This window comes from Pelodiscus sinensis, chromosome 17 (genome assembly GCF_052426305.1).
Source record: "Pelodiscus sinensis isolate ZL-2025 chromosome 17, ASM5242630v1, whole genome shotgun sequence".
Classification (NCBI taxonomy): domain Eukaryota; kingdom Metazoa; phylum Chordata; order Testudines; family Trionychidae; genus Pelodiscus; species Pelodiscus sinensis.
In genome coordinates, this window is record NC_143068.1 from 3,291,447 (window position 1) to 3,309,676 (window position 18,230).

The 18,230-nt window shown below is 44.3% G+C and overlaps 1 protein-coding gene across 13 annotated transcripts in view; it reads right to left on the bottom strand.

The window, feature by feature from the left end:
• Nucleotides 1-18,230, bottom strand: part of PHF20 (PHD finger protein 20) — a 191,700-nt gene that overhangs the window by 86,012 nt on the left and 87,458 nt on the right. For 9 of the 13 annotated variants that reach the window (XM_075900760.2, XM_075900759.2, XM_075900753.2 and 6 more), the window contains 2 exons: nt 16,242-16,520; nt 8,574-8,762 (listed from right to left, as the gene is read on the bottom strand). The exons of 2 other annotated variants lie outside the window; for them this stretch is intronic. In XM_075900760.2, the coding sequence (XP_075756875.1) occupies nt 8,574-8,762; nt 16,242-16,520 (468 nt within the window). The remainder of the gene's footprint in view (nt 1-8,573; nt 8,763-16,241; nt 16,521-18,230) is intronic. 2 more of the 13 variants (XM_075900752.2, XM_075900754.2) reach the window with 2 other exon arrangements.

Below are 18,230 nucleotides of genomic sequence, written 5' to 3' on the forward strand. Positions count from 1 at the left end.
AGTGTCAAATTTGCAAATGAATTGTAGCTCTGCAGTTTTTCTTTGAAGTCTGTTTTTGAAGTTCTTTTGTTACAGGCTCCTTTTAAATCTGCTACTTGTGCGTCCAGGGAGATTGAAGTGTTCTCCTGGTTTACACTGTGTTTCTTTAAAGAAAATTCTAAGGCTATTGTTTCCCAGGCTGAAGCAATTATTCTGAGAGATTAGTCTCTCCCTTACTGATTTTAAACCTGTCATATTTGCAGTCTGGGACAGACCGAGAAGTTACTCACCTCGTGCAGTAACTAGGGTTCCTCGAGATGGGTCCCCGTGGGTGCTCCACTCATGGTGTCGGGCTCATCCCAGCACCGCAGCTCGGAGGCTTTACATAGCTGTTTCCAGCCGGGTGCGCCTGTGCAGTGTACAGCACGCGCCATTCGATCTTCGTGCGCACCCGGCTTCCCTGTCAGTCCCTCTCACCATTCCGTAACTGTAAGGATACAAAGAACAAAACAACTCCGGAACAGGGAGGAAGGGTGGGTCGTGGAGCACCCACGGGGACCCATCTCGAGGAACTCTCGTTACTGCATGAAGTGAGTAACTACTCATTTCTCTTCAAGTGGTCCCCGTGGGTGACCACTCATAGTGACTTCGTAGCAGTGCTCGGGTTGCGTTCCTGGAGTTCAGGCTTGTCAATGACAGAAAGCACGGCCGATGACACCGAGTGGTCAGGAGTCCATTTCCGCACCACTGCATAGTGATTCATGCACGAGGACCATGTAGCTGCTCTGCATATTTCCAATAGAGAGACTCCTCTAGCAAAAGCTGTGGACATTGCTACCGCCCTAGTAGAATGTGCTTTAGGCAAAGTCTGGAGAGGCTTGTTACACATTGTGTGGCACATGGTGATACAGGAAACTATGATGTTAGACAGCCGCTAAGACGACAATGCACTGCCCCTAGAGCGGTTCACTATGGATACTAATAGACGATCGGTCTTAAGCCAGGAGTGTGTTCTATCTAAATAGAATACTAATACCCAGCGTACATCCAGAGTATAGAATAGCAAGTCCCAAGCTGAAGTATGTGATTTTGGATAAAAGACAGGTAAAATCACTGGTTCGTTGATATGAAATTGCGTAGCAACCTTAGGGATAAAAGCTGGATGGGTACGTAATGTTACTAAGTTTTTTGTAAAAACTGTAAAAGGCGGCGTTGCCATTAATGCTGCCAGTTTGCTCACCCTACGTGCCAATATAACAGCCAGAAAGAATACTACTTGTGTTAAGCATCAATAATGAGGTGGTAGCTAGGGGCTCAAAAGGTGGGTACATTAATGCGTCGAGTATCAAGTCCAAACTCCAAGAAGGAGGAATGGGTCTTCGCGGTGGTTTAAGGTTCGCTATACCCTTAAGCATTCTCTTGGTCATGGGGTGAGTAAAAACTGAATGACCCTTGAAGCCTGTATGAAAAGCAGTGATAGCTGACAGATGAACTCTCAGGGTAGAAATTATAAGGCCTGCCTGGTGCAAGGAGAGAATATAACCGAGAATGTTATGCATTGGTGCAGAATGCGGCAGGATGCCAGTTTCTTTGCACCAAGCAATGAATCTGTTCCATTTTGCCAGATAAGGCTTCCTAGTGGCTTGTCTCCTGCTGTTTAACAATACTGACTTTTCCGCTTGTGAACAAAATTGCTCCTCTACTCTGAACCAGCTATGAGCCATGCTGTCAGACGGAGACTCTCTGGTCTGGGGTGAAGCAGTAACCCCTGATTCTGGAAAAGGAGGTCTGGGCAGAGTGGCAAGGGCCGCGGTGGTGATAGGGACATCCTGTGGAGGAACGGGTACCACGTTTGCCTCGTCCAGGTTGGTGCCAGGAGAATAACCTGGGCTGAATCTTCATTGACTTTCTATATGACTCTTGGGATAAGCACTGTCGGTGGATACGCATAAGCAGAGGTACTTTCCAAGGGACTAGAAGTGCATCTCCCAGGGAGCCTCTGCCTATGCCTCCCCTGGAACAGTAAAGGTTGCACTTCCTGTTTTTGTAAGTCACGAATAGCTCTATTTGCGGAGTCCCCCAAGCTTGGAAAATGCTGTCCAAGACCTTGGAGTGGATTTCCCACTCGTGATCCTGCGGGAAAACTCTGCTCAGAGCGTCTGCTGTGACATTGCTCGTCCCAGATAAGTACTATGCCACTGAAGTGGTACGGTTTTTTATGCACCAGTTCCATAGATGGACTGCCTGTGCACACAGTGCTCGTGAGCGTGCTTCTCCTTGTCGATTGATATAGAACATAGTTGCTATATTGTCCATCAGCACTCGGACGATTGTACCAGCTATCTGCGGGAGGAAATGCTTGCAAGCAAGAAACACCGCTTTCAGTTCTAGAAGGCTGATATGAGACAGTGCCTCCGCTGCTGCCCATCTGCTCTGTACAAACACATCGTCGATGTGTGTCCCCCATCCCAAGAGGGAGGCGTCTGTGGTCAGTTGAGTCGATGGCTGCTGACATTTGAATGGAACTCCTGCTAGTAGGTTTCCCAGGCGGAGCCACCAGCCGAGAGATCTCCGAACTAAAGGAGTCGAGGTTATCACCTTGTGCAAGGAATGCCTCGGAGTGTACACGGATGCCAACCAGTGTTGAAGACAACGAAAATGAAGTCTTGCATGCTGGACCACAAAGGTGGTGGCGGTCAGGTGGTCCATAAGGCAAAGACAGGTAAGTATGGTGATCATAGGCACATGGATGACTACTGTGGCTAGGTCGTGTAAAAGCTGCAAGTGCTCTAGAGGTAAGTATGCATGGGCCATGGTGGAATCGAGCCGTGCGCCTACGAAGAGTATTGTCTGCGTAGGGTCTGGAAACAACTTCTGCTCGTTGATTATGAGCCCGAGTGATAAAAATGTCTGTCTGACCAACGCTACCATATGGTGGACTTCTTGCCTGGACCTGCCTTTTAAAAGGCAGTCATCCAGATATGGAAATATGATTACGTCTCTGCGTCGCAAGTGACCTGCTACTACTGCGAGTCTTTGAAGACACCCTGGGAGCAGATGCTCGGTCAAACGGTAGCACTCGGTACTGGAAGTGATCGTCACCTATAGTGAAGCGGAGAAAAAGCCTGTGAGCCGGATGTATGGCTATATGGAATTAGGCTTCTTGAAGGTCAAGGGCTGCAAACCAATAGTCCTTCTCCAGTGATGGTAGTATCTTGGCAAGGGTCACCATCTTGAACCTTTGATAGTGGAGATATTTGTTTAGCCTTCAGAGAGTGAGGATTGGCCTCCATCCTCCGGTCTTCTTCTCTGTTAGAAAATACCGCTAATAGAAGCCCCGCCCTCTGAACTGAGGAGGTACGGGCTCTATGGCTCCTATAGATAGCAAACGCTGAGCTTCCTCTTTCAGACAACTCTCGTGAAAGGGGTCCCTGAAAAGAGATGGGGTTGGTGGTTTTGTGGGTGGCATGGTGGTAAAGGGGATGGTGAGCCCAGATGCCACCAGCAGAAATACCCATCGGTCTGATGTAACTGCCGCCCATTGATTTCGAAAAGGTTGCAAACGATGGTGAAAAAGATGAGTGTGTTGATGTTGTTCCGTCACAAGGGGGCTGGTGCATGCCCTCGATGGAACCATCAAGCTTGCTGTTTGGGATTTTGCTGGTTCGTCCAACAGAATGGTTGGGTTCTTTTATGTTGTGGGCGTTGCCTCAGACGTGATTGGTCTACAGTTCGCTGTTGATATTGCTGATATTGCTGCCTTTGATAGGGATAATTGTACCTCTTTTGGTACGGATAATATTTCTCGCGGCGAAACAGGGGGGTGTACATCCCCAAAGTGCGAAGCGTGGATCTGGAATCTTTCCCAGAGTGAAGGATTTCATCCGTCTTTTCCGCAAACAATTTATTCTTATCAAAGGGAAGGTCCTCAACTTTTGCGTGGAGTTCCTTCGGTACTGCTGCAGAAGCTAACCAAGATGAGCATCTCATCGTTATCGCAGTTGCAGTAGTGCGAGCTGCCATGTCAGCTGCATCCAAGGAGATCTGCAAGCTTGCCCTAGATGCCGTAAAACCCTCCTGTACCAAGGACTTTTCCGGAAGATACTGTAGAAGCTGGGAAATTCTCATAATTATCGAAATTATGGTTTGATAATAAGGCAGCATAATTGGAAATACGCAGAAGAAGAAGAATATACCTTCCTGCCAAATGTGTCCAGTTTCTTAGCATCCGGTGTTGACTTGTATTGTGGTGCCTTGGATCTTTGTGGTGCCTTGGATCTTTTTGTGCTGCATCTACCACGAAGGAGTTCAGCTGCAGATGATTGAAGAGCAACTCCAGATTCTTGGCCGGGACAAAATATCTCTTAAGGCCTTGCGGTAGATTGGCGCTTCTGATGTTGTATGCCAGATGGTGTCTGCAGCTTCCATAATGGCATCATCAATTGGGATGGCTACCTGTGCACTCTGTCTAGGGTGCAAGTTTTTTTTAGCAGTCAATGTTGTTTCATCTGTGACTGTGTTATTTGTATGTCTTGGGATTGAGCCACCGGCCTGAAAAGGTCTTGGAATTGCTTAAAATAGCCTGGTGGGGACGTGTCTGAAGGGAAAACTGCCCCGTGAGATGACGAGGGTGAACCGTCAGGAACTGGATTTATAGATTGATGGTCGTCTTCCTTGGACAATTGACCCTCTTCGAGGTCTGACAGATGTGTGGTGTCTGCACCGCTGCGCGATGGGGATGCCAGACGATGGTCAAAGTGCTATCTTGGCAACGCGTGCCTCGCTGATGGCAGGTTATAATGCGAGGACTGCTGATACCCATAATGACTGGAATGTGGACGAGATGAGCACGAAGAAAAATGGTGATAGTCATAGTAACTATTCGATGGATAAGGAGATGAATATCTGGATGACCTAATGCTGGTATGCCGCACCTCGTGCATGTTGTGCGGAGAGTAACAACAGGATCGCCCATGTGGTGGAGAAAAGGATGGGCGTCTATAATAGCCTCTGCAATTAAGGACGCCCATATGGAGAGTCTTGTCTGTAATAGGCGTCGTGCCTGGGGCTGTGATATCGGTAGCCATGGCGCAATGGTGAGCCATACACTGGCAAAAATCTCAGGGAAGGAGAAGGTGTGCTGGACAGCTGGTGCTGCGCTGCATAGTCCGGTGCCGGGGCTGGCTGTGTCTTAGAAGCCCCACTGTGCAGATGCAACTTTGCTTGGAGGGCTGGTGCCAGGGGGTTTTCCCCCGGTGCTGGCAGCATGCCCGGGATTAGAGGGAGCTCTGCAGCCGCGTGCTGGTAGGACGAAAGCGATGCCGGCGCATTTGAGGTTTGAGCGCCGCTTATCCGCACCGCTGCTGCTTTCTGAGCCGGCACAGCTGTGCTCAGAGTTGCTGGTGCCAGGAGAAGCTTTTGCAGTGCCACTGCCATCTGTGCGGCTTTCTCCTGGCCCTTTGAAGATGACCGATGCGGTGCCGACAGCTTTGCCAGCACTGAGGCTGCTCCCAGCCCGGAGGGGGTCTTGTTTGGCACCACAGGCTTTGCTCCCTTCATCCCCGACCCAGATTGCAGGGGTCGGGGTAAAGAGCTAGAGGATTCATGCTGATCCCCCACCATTATTTCAGGTGGAAGGGATCTGGCTGGGGAGATTTTCTTTCTTTTCTCCCGAAGATCCGGAGAGGAGATTCTCCTTTTAGGGGTTTTCCTCCGTTGCTCAGAGGTTGCCGCATTGGGGTCCAGTGCCTTGCCCAACTAGAACATTTTCAGCCTCATCTCCCTACCTCGGTGAGTGCAGGCTGTCATGTTAGAGTAATGCCCGCACTTGTCAATGCCCGCACTTATGGGGAATGTGGTTTTCCCCAGACAACGGACACACAGAGAATGCGCATCAGATATTGGCATTGGCTCACTGCAGTGAGCAAACTTTGAAACCTGGGGACCTAGGCATGATCAGTAATCATTCCTTTCTGAGAAAACTGTTTGTTTTTTTCTCAGCTGATTCCCAGCTGTAGCAGCAGGGAGCCGCAGGTTTCAAAGAGATGTAAAAATGAAGTTTTTTGTTTTGTTTTTTGGATAAGATAAGAACAGGCAACAAAGTAAACTGACTAACTATATATAATGACTAATTACAGGTTCCCTGAGGGAAGAGATCATTAGCTCCTGTGCTAAGGGAGGGTTAAGAGGAAGTGACAGGGAAGCTGGGTGCGCATGAAGATCAAACAGCGCGTGCTGTACACTGCACAAGCGCACCTGGCTGGAAACAGCTGTTTAAAGCCTCCGAGCTGCGGCGTCGGGACGAGCCCAACACCATGAGTAGAGCACCCACAGGGAGCACTAGAAGAGGAACTGTATTTTTAGAACTATAAAAAGACAATCATCCTAAGTATTCAAATAAATAAATAAATAAATGAGGAAATCATACCGAGATCAACAAGCGGGAGTGAAACAGGCACTCCAAATTGTGCTAATTTACTTCTCAGTTGTATAATTTAAAAAAAAAAAAAAAAACTCACAGAACATAATAGGGCAGTAGTGTTAAATTAAAATACATGGTGGAGATGCTTATTTTTAGTGGGAGAATATTACTGTATTTTCAAAGGTTTTTTTTTAATTTGATGTTTGTTCCTTGTCAAGTTCTCTGAAGATCTATAGAGAGGCTGTGAATTTTTTAAATGACTAAAGACTTTTATATTGGTTTTTGTCCGAAATGTCCTGTAATGTTATTTTTATCTCTACATTTTGTGTACAATAGACAGACAGATAGGATAAAAATAAATATCTAATACATGGCTCTTTGCACTCTATCCACAGCTCTTTTGGTTCACTAACTGGTTGGCCACCTCTGCCCTATTTATTTTCATATGAAAGCAGTACCACTCACCTAATCATTTTTGTTGCCCATCTCTTTACCTTTTACAATTCTAGTGTATATTTTTGAGATGGGGCAATTATATCTCTATGTAGTATTCAAGGTGTGCATGAACCATGGATTTTTACAGGGGCATTATGATATTCTGTTTCTCATCTTTTTTTTTTTTTTTTTTTAAATAAAGTACCCCTTTAAACAAATGTGTTGCAATGGTAGAAAAAAGTGTGTGTCTGAAAACTGTAGATACTTGAGCTACATAGTGTTTTGTTTTGTTTTTAAACAACTTAATCATGGCCAGGCGGACGATGAAATTTTTGGGTTTAAAGCATACAAAAATAATAAAATGCTGTAAGACTTAACACAAAAATTCAGTTTTCTCCAAATTTCAGTTGTGTTGATGTACCTCCCAGACTTCTCTCGAGTACCCCCAAGGGTACTCATACCAATGGTTGAGAAAAACTGCTCTAAACAGTTCCTAACCGTTAGGGATTAATATTTTCAGACAGTGATCCACAATGACTCCAATGCCTTGCTTTTGAGCAATAACAACTCTTTCAGATCCCAAATGGATGGGACAAGATTTTTTTAAGGACCAATTTCTCCGGTGGTCAGAAAGTCAAGCTTCACAGCCATGTAGAGCTCTTCTTCAGATTTAATGGCTCATCTTCCCATACGGCCACATTTCTCAAACTCGAGCAACTTAGAAGGGGGGGGTTGCGATATCACAAAGTTTGAGAACCCCTGCCATATCGTATTACAGTGACAGAGCTGCACCAGTACAAATATGCTGCTGTAGAGTTTTAGGGAAGAAGCTACTAATTCAAGAAAAGAGCATCTCCCCTCAGAAACTCTCTTGTTTACATAGCATAGTCAACAATGAGTATTATGTCACCATAACTATATTTCTCAAGGGTGTAGATTTTTCATAGGAGAGTGACAGTTACAACAATGTAAGTCTGTAGTACAGAGCTGATTTGGGAAAGATACTTCAAGCATCACAGCTAAATGAAAGGTGGAACAGACTGTTTATCATAAGTACTTAGCACATTCTGATGGACCATTCAAGGTAGAGTTCCCCTTAACACCTCTGCAGTCATATGATAAAAATAGGTTATGTTGTAATAGGAGTTCATGATTTTTAGTGACTAGCAAAATTAAGAGCTCTTTCAGACTAGTCTTTTTAATGTGTCCCATAGTTTCCTTTGAGGATGACAACTGAAAAGTGGTCCTCTACAGGTGATAGGGCATTTGTCTTATATTCACCAACTACACAGTGAAATAGGAACTTTCCCTTTTAGCCACTAAATCTGACAAACCACAATAGTTAACTACCAAATAAACCAATGTTTGAGGTTAAGGGCTCTCTCACAGATTATCTTAACTGCCTATTAGGTCTTGAAGTAACTGACAAATTGTAATACCACAATTAATTTCTACAGAAAGATATTGAGTTTCACAAGCAAATTATTAGGATTTCCAGACAGAAGTCAGCAGAAGAAACTGTCTTGTAAGAAAGAGCTCCTCTTTCAGAACTAATTTTTGAAAAAACTCAAGACACTAAAATAGTCTCGAAGAGAAGGTTAAGCAGTATCTAATACAAAAGTAGCTAGTAGGGGACAAAAGTAGTCCACAATATCGAAACCACTATTTATAACAATTCCTTATATTTCATTAAAGTTTTCCAACATAATGCCATGTTAGATGAGTTAAGAAGCCATACCATTTTCAGTTCTTTCCCCTTCTTGATGTTTCTCATGAAATCTGCCTATATGGTTCTCTTGGCTTTGCTCTCTAAGTGAAGGTCTGTGAGCCTTTAATGTGTTTACTGAGGAAGGAGCTGAAGTTCTTCTCTTTCCTATTTTCTCATCTCGATGTGGTGTACTCCTTAGGGCTATGTGAAGAGGCGCATCTAAAGAGAATAAAAAAACATGCATACTTTTGAAACAAAATTAAAGTCTCACTACAACCATAAAAGGACTTACTTGCCAGCAAGATTTTTTGTCTGAATGTATTGCCTCCACAGAGCTCCACTGTAGGATTTATAAGTCTAGCTATGTGATCACAGAGCCACCTATAAGCTGCAGTTAAGCTGTTGAAGAATGTGCACAATATTCAACCACAGTTTTCCATATATAGAGCAAGTAGAAATACATTCCCCGCCTGTCATTCATTAGAAACTCTACCTTCAGAAGTACCCAGGCTTGGAAGCCAAAGGAGGAGGAAAGGGGAGTATAATGCTATGGAGGCAACAGATTCAGAAACAAGAATTCTTATTGATAAATAGTATAACATTTCTTCCACAAAGTGTCACTGCAGCAAACTAGCATTGACCAGGTTGAGGGGCTCTATTAATTAACAGTAACTGAAGCATTGCTCTCCAAAAGCCCCTTTAGCCCTCAATAAAGCATTGAAGAAAATATCTGATTCACAAATATGTGAACCAAGATGCTTATAGTAGCCCTATACATTTCAAATGAGAATACATCAAAGTGTATGCAGCAACTGGAAAAGGTTCAACAAAATAAAACAAATATTCTGAAGGGTATGGAACAGTTTCCATAGGAGGAGAGACTAAAAAGATTAGGGTTTAACAGCTCAGACAAGAGAACTGATGAGGGATATGACAGATCTATATACTCTGTGGGAAAAGTGAATAGGTAAGAGGTGAAGCACTTTGGACAGTGAGTAGAATGCTTCAAGATGAGAAGCTCCACTTCAGATTACTTCCTTGTGTCCCACTCCAACACTACACAGGGTGGCACTGACAAACAGACCTCAAAAACAACGAGGAGTACTGTGGCACCTTAAAGACCAAGAGATTTACTTGAGCATAAGCTTTTGTGGGTAAAACCCACATCTGCCCAAATGCCCCAGGACACCTCATTGTTTTTGCAGATACAGATTAATATGACCACCCAGATACAGACGAATATTACTACACCTCTAAAACTGACCTTAGTTCCTTCTCTACTGCTAAGTCCACAGAGGAAACCCTGAAGAAAAGAGGAAGGAGAGCAGGCAATGGAGCACCCATAAGGATACACATTTGAAGAATTCCAATTACAGCACAAATCTCTCATTCTCAGAATGCTGTAACTATGGGGCTCCATTTCAGGTGACTAGACTAGTACTCTCAGCTGGAGCAGAGGGGCTCTGGAGCCAAGTCCTAGCCTGAAGCCAATACATTTACAATAGCAGCATCTGATCAAGAAGTCCAGACCACCGCATGATGCTTGGAAAAGTATGTCCAGAGGTCCAAGTGATAGTTCTACAAACATCCAGAATAAGAAGTGGTCCTGAGTAATGCCACGGTTGTAGAAACAAGTTTTGTGGAACAGGCTAGCATGACACAATATTGTTGCTGGTAATTCATAACACAATAGAATACAATGAAAAAGCCACATAAAGGGTCTCTAGATCGAAATCACCCCACTGTTAGACAGATCTGCAATTTAGAAATTGTCTGTGAACCAGATGCTCCAAGAAGTCATTTAAGGTGCCAAGAAACTCTCTCTTCATTGGTGATGTGTACCCAGTCAATATAGGAGTAACAAATCCCCTCCTTCATAGTCAGTATTGCCATCCTGGTCAGGTGGTCGGTAATATACCCTTACTGCCATATTCATATTATTAAACCATGGAATTATTATCTAAAAAGACTGTATGGAACAGTTAGGTTCATTTAAGATTTTTACTTCATTTGAATCTTCATTTTCTTTCACATATACAGTGCCACTCCCCCACCAGCACAATCTGTTCTACCCTTCCAATATGTTTTGGACCTTGATATTACTGTCTCCCATTGATTAGCCTCACTCCACCCAGCTTCTCTGGTGGCTATGATATCAGTATTAGCCAATTAGCCTGTCATAAAAAGGGATTTTCAGGTCTCTTCTCCACGTCAGTCTTCTCTCCTGAGCCTCCGGCCTCTCACTCCGTCTCTCTCTCCTCCTCCTGCCTCCCCTTCTCTCTCAGCTCTCCTCTGCCTCCTGCCTCTCACTCGGGGGACTGTGGAGCCCAAGTGGCCATTTGGGCCCCGCACTCCCCATGCAGCATGGGCCACCCAGAGGGAACAGCCAGCATTTCGGCGTTACAGACTCTCAGACACTGGGCTACTATATATATGATTCTCATTCACTATAACAAACTCTAGTTCATCCAACTTATTATTTAGACTTCTAGCGTTTGTTCATAACTGATGTGATTGAATGGAACTCTTTCATTTGACTCTCTCCCATCTGATCTTACCCATAACTTATCTTCCATCCTCTCCTCTTTATTAAGCAGATAATTTCTATTTATAGACACCTCCACTGTATCCAAGCCTGCCTGGAGTGCCACTTGAGCAGCCATAGGCCCCTCTTCTCTGCCAGGTCTTAAAACTCCTTTGAGTCCTTAGAGAGGCTTGAACTGCTACATGTTCACTTTGTAGCAGGCTATGAGGTTCTGGTGATTTGCTACCTGGAGCTGGAGGATTAATACAATCTACGCTGGAATAAAACCAGTCTGAGTCTTTATTGTTTGGGGTTTCCCCAGGCTTGCCTTGCCTCTCATGGTGGTGAACAGCCTCCACCACCAGGGAGTTGGGGACTCAGTGGAAATAAAAGATACTTGTGTCCCTTGGCCAATACAATGTATTTGCATTCCACCCACATAGAAATGAGGGGACTGGAGGACGGCATCTGCCATAGAGATTTTGGCCATCCCCGTTGTAGAGGGGGTAAGGCCACCTTGGCAAGGGCTGCCTGTCCCAACGCCCCTAAAAAAGTCTTCTCAGGATTCTCCAATTCCTCCACCAGAAGATTCAGATTGGTGGCCACCCTCTTAAAGACTTCCTAGTGGACCCAACCATTGTCCATGGGACAAAATGGAGGTTACCACACAATGACCTCATTCACACAAAGCTCCCTCTAAGTTGCAAGGCACCACAGCCCCCCAGCTACTTAATTAGCCCTGTCCAGCCAGGGTCTGAGCGCTCCACACACAGAGCTGCCTGGCTGAGGAAGGGGCACTTCTCCCTCAGCATCAGCAACAGGTCCCTGCTGAGGACAAAGCTCCAAGTTTCTCCGAACTGGTAGGGATGGTCCCCTCCGAACCGTCTGGTTGGGACTGATTAAGCAGCTGCAGGGCTGAGCTGCCTCGCAGCTTAGAGAGAACCTTGCATTTGGAGGAAAAGTCTTACACCAGGGGGAACTTCCTCAGGAGTGGGAAGAGGCCAAAGACTGAGCTTTTACCTCCTGTTCCACCTGCAGTGTAGGAGCCCTCAAGGCTTCAGGTGCTGGAGGACATTAAGCTGAGGCAGACAACAGTGCTTTTGACATACTGGCTACCAAACATGGTATCTTGCATGAAAGGGCAATGCCCTATGGGTTCCAGATGTACCACTGGGATGGCCAGGCCGGCAGCCACTGAGCAGTCTGGGAACACATCTGCCGTTACCAAAAGTGTCGGACAAGATGCGTAAGCTGGAGGCAGTGAGACCTGGTCTGAGGCCAGGCTGACTGATTGTACAGTGCTGGGGACCAGGAATGAAGGCCTGCATTGGTATGGTACTGCACACTGGCCACTGAAGCTGACACCTGGCACAGAACAACATTGAGAACGGTCCCTTGGAGCATGTCATCTGCTGGGGGACCTGTGGTGCAGGCATTGGTTGCCAAATGGCTTGTAGAGGACTTGAAAGTACCTGCAGGATTGGTGCCGATCAGCCAAAGAGCAGTGCTGCAAAGCAGAGCAGGACCACCAACCGCTGCACTCTTCATGGGCACAGTGAACTGGGAAATGGTACACATGTGGTGAACAGTGTCACGCCAGGGACTTGTCTGTCAAAGGATGCCTTGAGATCTGCACCAAAGTCCCAGGGACTCCAGTCATATCTCCTTTGTGGTCTTAGGCCCTACTGGGGACCAAGCTGAGCTGTAGACTCTGAGGCTTTTACCATGTGGATGAAGCCTTTGGCATTTCAGCTTAGAGACAAAGACATCTCTGCAGAGATAAGGTAGTGCCATGGCTGGCTTTCCTTTATAAGGTAGCATCAATAAAATGTCCAAGGCCTCCAGCATTCACTGCACCCGGAGTTGTTCAATGGCACTCTAAAAAGGAGCCAGTGAACGAGAGGAGGAACCACATTCCTAAGGGTTCCGAGGTGTCTGCTGCAGGAGGGTCCACCGGAATCGACATCCTGACCTATCCATCTTAGGTGCCAGAGCACGGCCCTGGCCTTGCCTAGGCTTGTGCAGAACGGTGGCACTGGCAGGTGCTCCACAACTACATGCTGGTACTTGGTGCAGAGTTCAGCTGTTTGCACAACAGAGCTGAAGCAGAAGACATTAGAAGAGCCTTGAGACAAATGTCCCTCTCCTTTATGGTTCGAGACTTGAAAGACTTGCAAATGCAGCCCAACCACTTGTGTGCGCTTCTCCTAAGAAGCGCCTCAAACAGTTGCAGTGGAGGTCATTCCCTAGCATAGGCCGAATGCAAATGGGATGCAACTTGAAGCCCCAGGGACAAGGAATGCCCCTAAATGAGGATAAGTCTCTATGGGACCTACACTATCTACCTAATAACAGCAAACAATAGAAACTATTTACAGAGAAAACAGAGTCCAGCTGGGAAATGCGTAACAGCTAGTGTTGAGAGGAGCAGGTTCCACACACCATCATTAAAAGCAAGGAGGAACTGAGAGAAGAGGGGGCCAGAGTCACCCTGTGAACCACGGCATGTGCATGTCACTCCAGGGGACGCCTGAGCCAGCACCCCTATGGGTACTAAAAGGAAATCTTCTGGCAATTGTGATGCAATACATCACAAAACTAAAAATGAAGCTCAGGACCAGACTATATCAAGCAGGAACAAACACAGACATGACAGACACAGATATGACAGGAAAGAAGAAACCCATCTCCACCATTCTTTAGCATTTGCAGTTCTCCACAATATTTTTTCTGCTAATATTTACTTTTCTTCATTTAAATGTTGAGTGTCAGCGAATAGTCCTGCAGCACTTTAGAGACTAACAAAAAAATGTAGATGATATCATGAGCTTTCGTGGGCACAACCCACTTCTTCAGATGAATGGAATAAAGGAGTCCAGGTTGCAAAAATAGAGAGAACTAAAATAGGTATCTTTTAAACACTAACTCGTTTAAGAATTCTGGTCTATGCTTTTAGTCCGATTTTTTAAATTTTGCATATTTTTGGGGCGAACTGTAAAACCACTTGGAATGTATGATTTTTGGTTTTGTAGGATACTGAAAACTACCCTCAGGTAGAAGTGCTGTATGAGCTGGAGAGGTAGCATCTCAAATGAAGAATCACGGTCTTTGCACAGTTGTGTTTAAAGATATATTTACACACACACACACACACACACACACACACACACACACACACACACGTACACACGTGTGGGGGGGGGGGAGAAGATGTGGCGTAAGTTATATTTCTGAAAAATTTACAAATATTGGCTAACAGCTGCAAAAAAACCCATAAAAACTTGTGTTAATGGAACTACATTAAAAAATAGCACACTGAAATAAAGAAAGAATATCTGTTCCAAACAATAACTTATAAGATATGAAAATACATTACAGAAATTTAAAACATAAGTCTGGCATTAAATGAGACACTAGGAAGTTTTTTTCTGAAATATCAATGCATAATTCTAGTGAGTACATTATTGAAAGAAAGCACAGCAGACAACAAAAATGTCAAGTAAAGGACAATCTTTAAGATTCCATTATCAAGGGTACAAGTGGGTGTCATCTAATGAGAAGCCTACAGTTTCCTATGCCCTGCTGTTTTTCTCTTCTACTCAATTACCCACAATTCTTTCAAAAGAATTCAACTCCCACACCTGTAATCATGCATTCAGAGTTCTGCCAGTAGCTTAGAAGCAAGCAAGATTGTAATTAACACAGAAATCAAAACAGAGATTGGACTCGTAGTTGCTTTTATCCCTTTTCTGAATAAAGAGAATGAAAAAGGGAGAAAGAAAGGAGTTAGATATTTAGATTGGTAGATGAAAGAACTTCTTTTGCCCTTTCCTCTTCAGAGAGCATTGTTTGGTCAAGAAGGAAAGTGCATTTTTTTTAATTGTTAAAGTTTTTAACAGTGGAATACAGTGCTGAAGGGGAGCAAAGAAGCTAGGGCTGTAAGCGACTAGTAGAGAATTCGACTACCCGATAATCCAAGTCACTACTTGACTACTCGCTCCCCCCAAACCCTGCTACATCTGTATTAAAAGCCGGTTCCCCCCAGCACTGTCTCTGCCATGAATGAGATGAACGTAAAGTGCCCTTCTTTGCCTAATACAGATTAAGTAGCCAAAACGATTTTCCACTCATTTCCCTTTTCATTCTAGATCAAGAATAGGCAATAATTTTTTTTGGGGGGGGGGGGGTCACTCCAAGATTTTGGAAGTAGTCAAGGGTCAACATTTTCTCTGGAGATGATATAGGGTCTATTATGGAGGTTGGTTGCAGAAGAGCACAAGAATAAGCGACAGGTGCAGGAGACAGCGTGGGGTCTAAGAAGGAGAGGGGTTGTGATCTGGGGCAAGGGATTGAGGTGGGGAAAGTGTGTAGAATTGCAGGATTTGGGAAGAAGTTGTGACAAAGAAGGGGGGTGGAGGGTGGATGCAGAGGGTTTGGATGGTGACCTGGTTAAGGAAGTTGGGGTGCGGATCTCAGGCAGCCGCCCTGCTGCAACCCCAAGGCAGGCTGGGCTCTCTGCCTGCTGCAGCCCCAGACTGCTTAAAATTACAGGCTGCTCCCTTCCATGTGGCGCTGAGCAGGTTTAAAACAAACAAACATAAGTTTTTCTTCACTCAGCGCACAGTCAACCTGTGAAACTCCTTGCTAGAGGATGTGATGAAGGCTAGAACTTTAGCAGGGTTCAAAAAGGGGTTAGGATAGATTCATGGAGGGCAGGTCCATCAATGGCTATGAGCCAGGATGGGTAGGAATGGTGGCCCTAGCCTCTGTTTGTCTTGAGGTTGGTGACAGGGGAGGGATCATGTGAGGATTCCCTGTTGTATTCCCTCCCTCTGAGGCATAGGCAGATAGGGTGGACCTTTGGTCTGACTCCGTCTGGCTGTTTTTATGTCCCCATCCATCAGGCCAATCTCCTCAGCTCCTACAGGCTGGTTGTTTCCAGCCAATAGGAGCTTGGAGATTGGGATGGGGGTAGGGAGATAACACAAAGCCTTGCTCCCCTCCCCCAGAGCAGAGAGCCACACAGAGCTGCCCTCCGCTTTAACAACAGCTGCTCTGTGCCCGAGGGTCCCAGCAGGGTGGTCTGTGGGCCGGATCTGGCCCATGAGACCCCTTGCCCCTGTTCTATATACTAGAATGCTCCTTAGAAATGAAGAGATAGCCAACATACTTACACAACGAACCAGATGTAGTCCGCCTTCTGTTTAGATTTCCTTGTTTGACCTTTTCAGAAGCCAAAGAACCTCTTGTTTGAATATTTCTTTTTACTGGACTCTGCTGTGATTCTGGTGCCTTCTCCACTCCATGAAAATATTTCATATGATAATGTAGCAACTTGGCTCTGCGGAATGATTTTGAACAGTCCAAGAGCTTGCATCTAAACTTGTGATCTTGGTCAACAGCTGCAGCTTTTGAAGCAATAAAATCATCTGTTTTCTTAAAAGTTTTTATTACTGTAACAACAAAACAAATAAGATTCCCCCATGCTTTTGCTATATTTATCAAAGAGTCTCTAAACTTTTTTTTTTAAAACTAGCACGTATTTAAACATAAAATACTACATTAGCTATGAACTAAACAAAGTACTATTGCTATTAGATGCTTTTGAGATCAACAGCCTAGACAGGGGCTATCCTGAGGGCTGTTTTCCTTAGTGCGGTTTCATGTAGCTACTACTCCAATCACCATAAAAATGTTTTATGAACCAACTGCTATTATAAAAGGGAACATTATAGATTAGAGAGACTTTGCTTAACTGAGCTCACTTGGGCCAATGGTAGATATCACTGAAGCCTGCAGCACGACAGAAGCGCTAGTGCTGTCCACTAAGGGTGCATCTACAGTGCAGCACTAGCTGAAATAAGCTATGCAATTTGAGCTACGCAAATTGTGTACTTTATTTCAAGCTTATTTCAAATAGAGTGCTATTCCATTCATGGACTGAGGTTTACCAGGATGTCAGAATAGCGTGCCTGTTATTTTGATTACATTTCAAAACAACAGGTGCACTGTCAAGACACGGAAAACACTATTTCAGGGTTCCAGAAGTATCCTGAAATGACACCACACTAGAGATGTACCCTAAGGGAGCAGAGTGAACACTACATGTTTCACTCAAAACAGTAATAACACATTCTATTTCTAAACATTAATATCTTACATTCGAGCACTAGTCAAGAGAAACATTTTTGCTTGCAAACGTAACTATTGGACATCCACATTCCTGATGTCAGATATAAGAGTAAATATCTTTTAAAAAGTTAAGAGCTGTGGAGTGCTGCTACAATGAAGGAGAAGCCAGAACTGTCATTCAAGTAAATCAGGTTTATGAACAAAAGAATTTTTAAAATTGCACACAGTAAATGTGAAGGCATGAAATGAAGCAAAGACAAATTTAGGATGAATTTCAGGAAACATTTCCTACTCAGTTTTATTACACTACATATTAGTTTCTCAACAGAGCTGGTAGGAAAAACTTTGTTCATGCCTTAAACTAGCTTAAAGTAAGGATTAGAAAACAGTGTACAGAACATTATTACACTGACCAAGAAATGAACTCAACAGATTTGACAGGTCATTCCCATCTCATCTAAGGTTCCAAACACTTTCACTTCTATTTTTAAATTATTGTACTCTTGAAAGAAACATTGTGATTAACAACAATACAAGCAACATCCTGTTTTGCTGTCAACTATATCTAAAAAATGTTCAAACGGGAACAGTTTCAAAATTAGAGAAACACAAACTAGACCAATTTTCTTAAAAGGGAAAGAATGATTTTGACAATTACCATCACATAAATATAACTTGCATCACTAGTAAGATAAATCACTGAATATCTAGATGTCTAGCCAGTTCACTATAGAGGCTACTGCTATAGTGAACTAACCACACTCAGCCAGCAAAATAGTCACATGTGGATAGCATGTTGGACACCACTGATCTAGCAACTAATAAAATCGTGACAAACAACAAGAGCTTATAAAGAATAATTGTTTTCAAGGACAAGTTTGTGGGGTTTTTTTTTTAAATAAAGTGAATGAAGGCACTGTAGTTCATGTCACGTATTTAGATTTTAGTAAATCATTTCTATAAACCAAGTACTTTACCACAAAAAAACTCCACAAAAGAGATAACATCAAGTCATGTTATTCTGAGTTGGG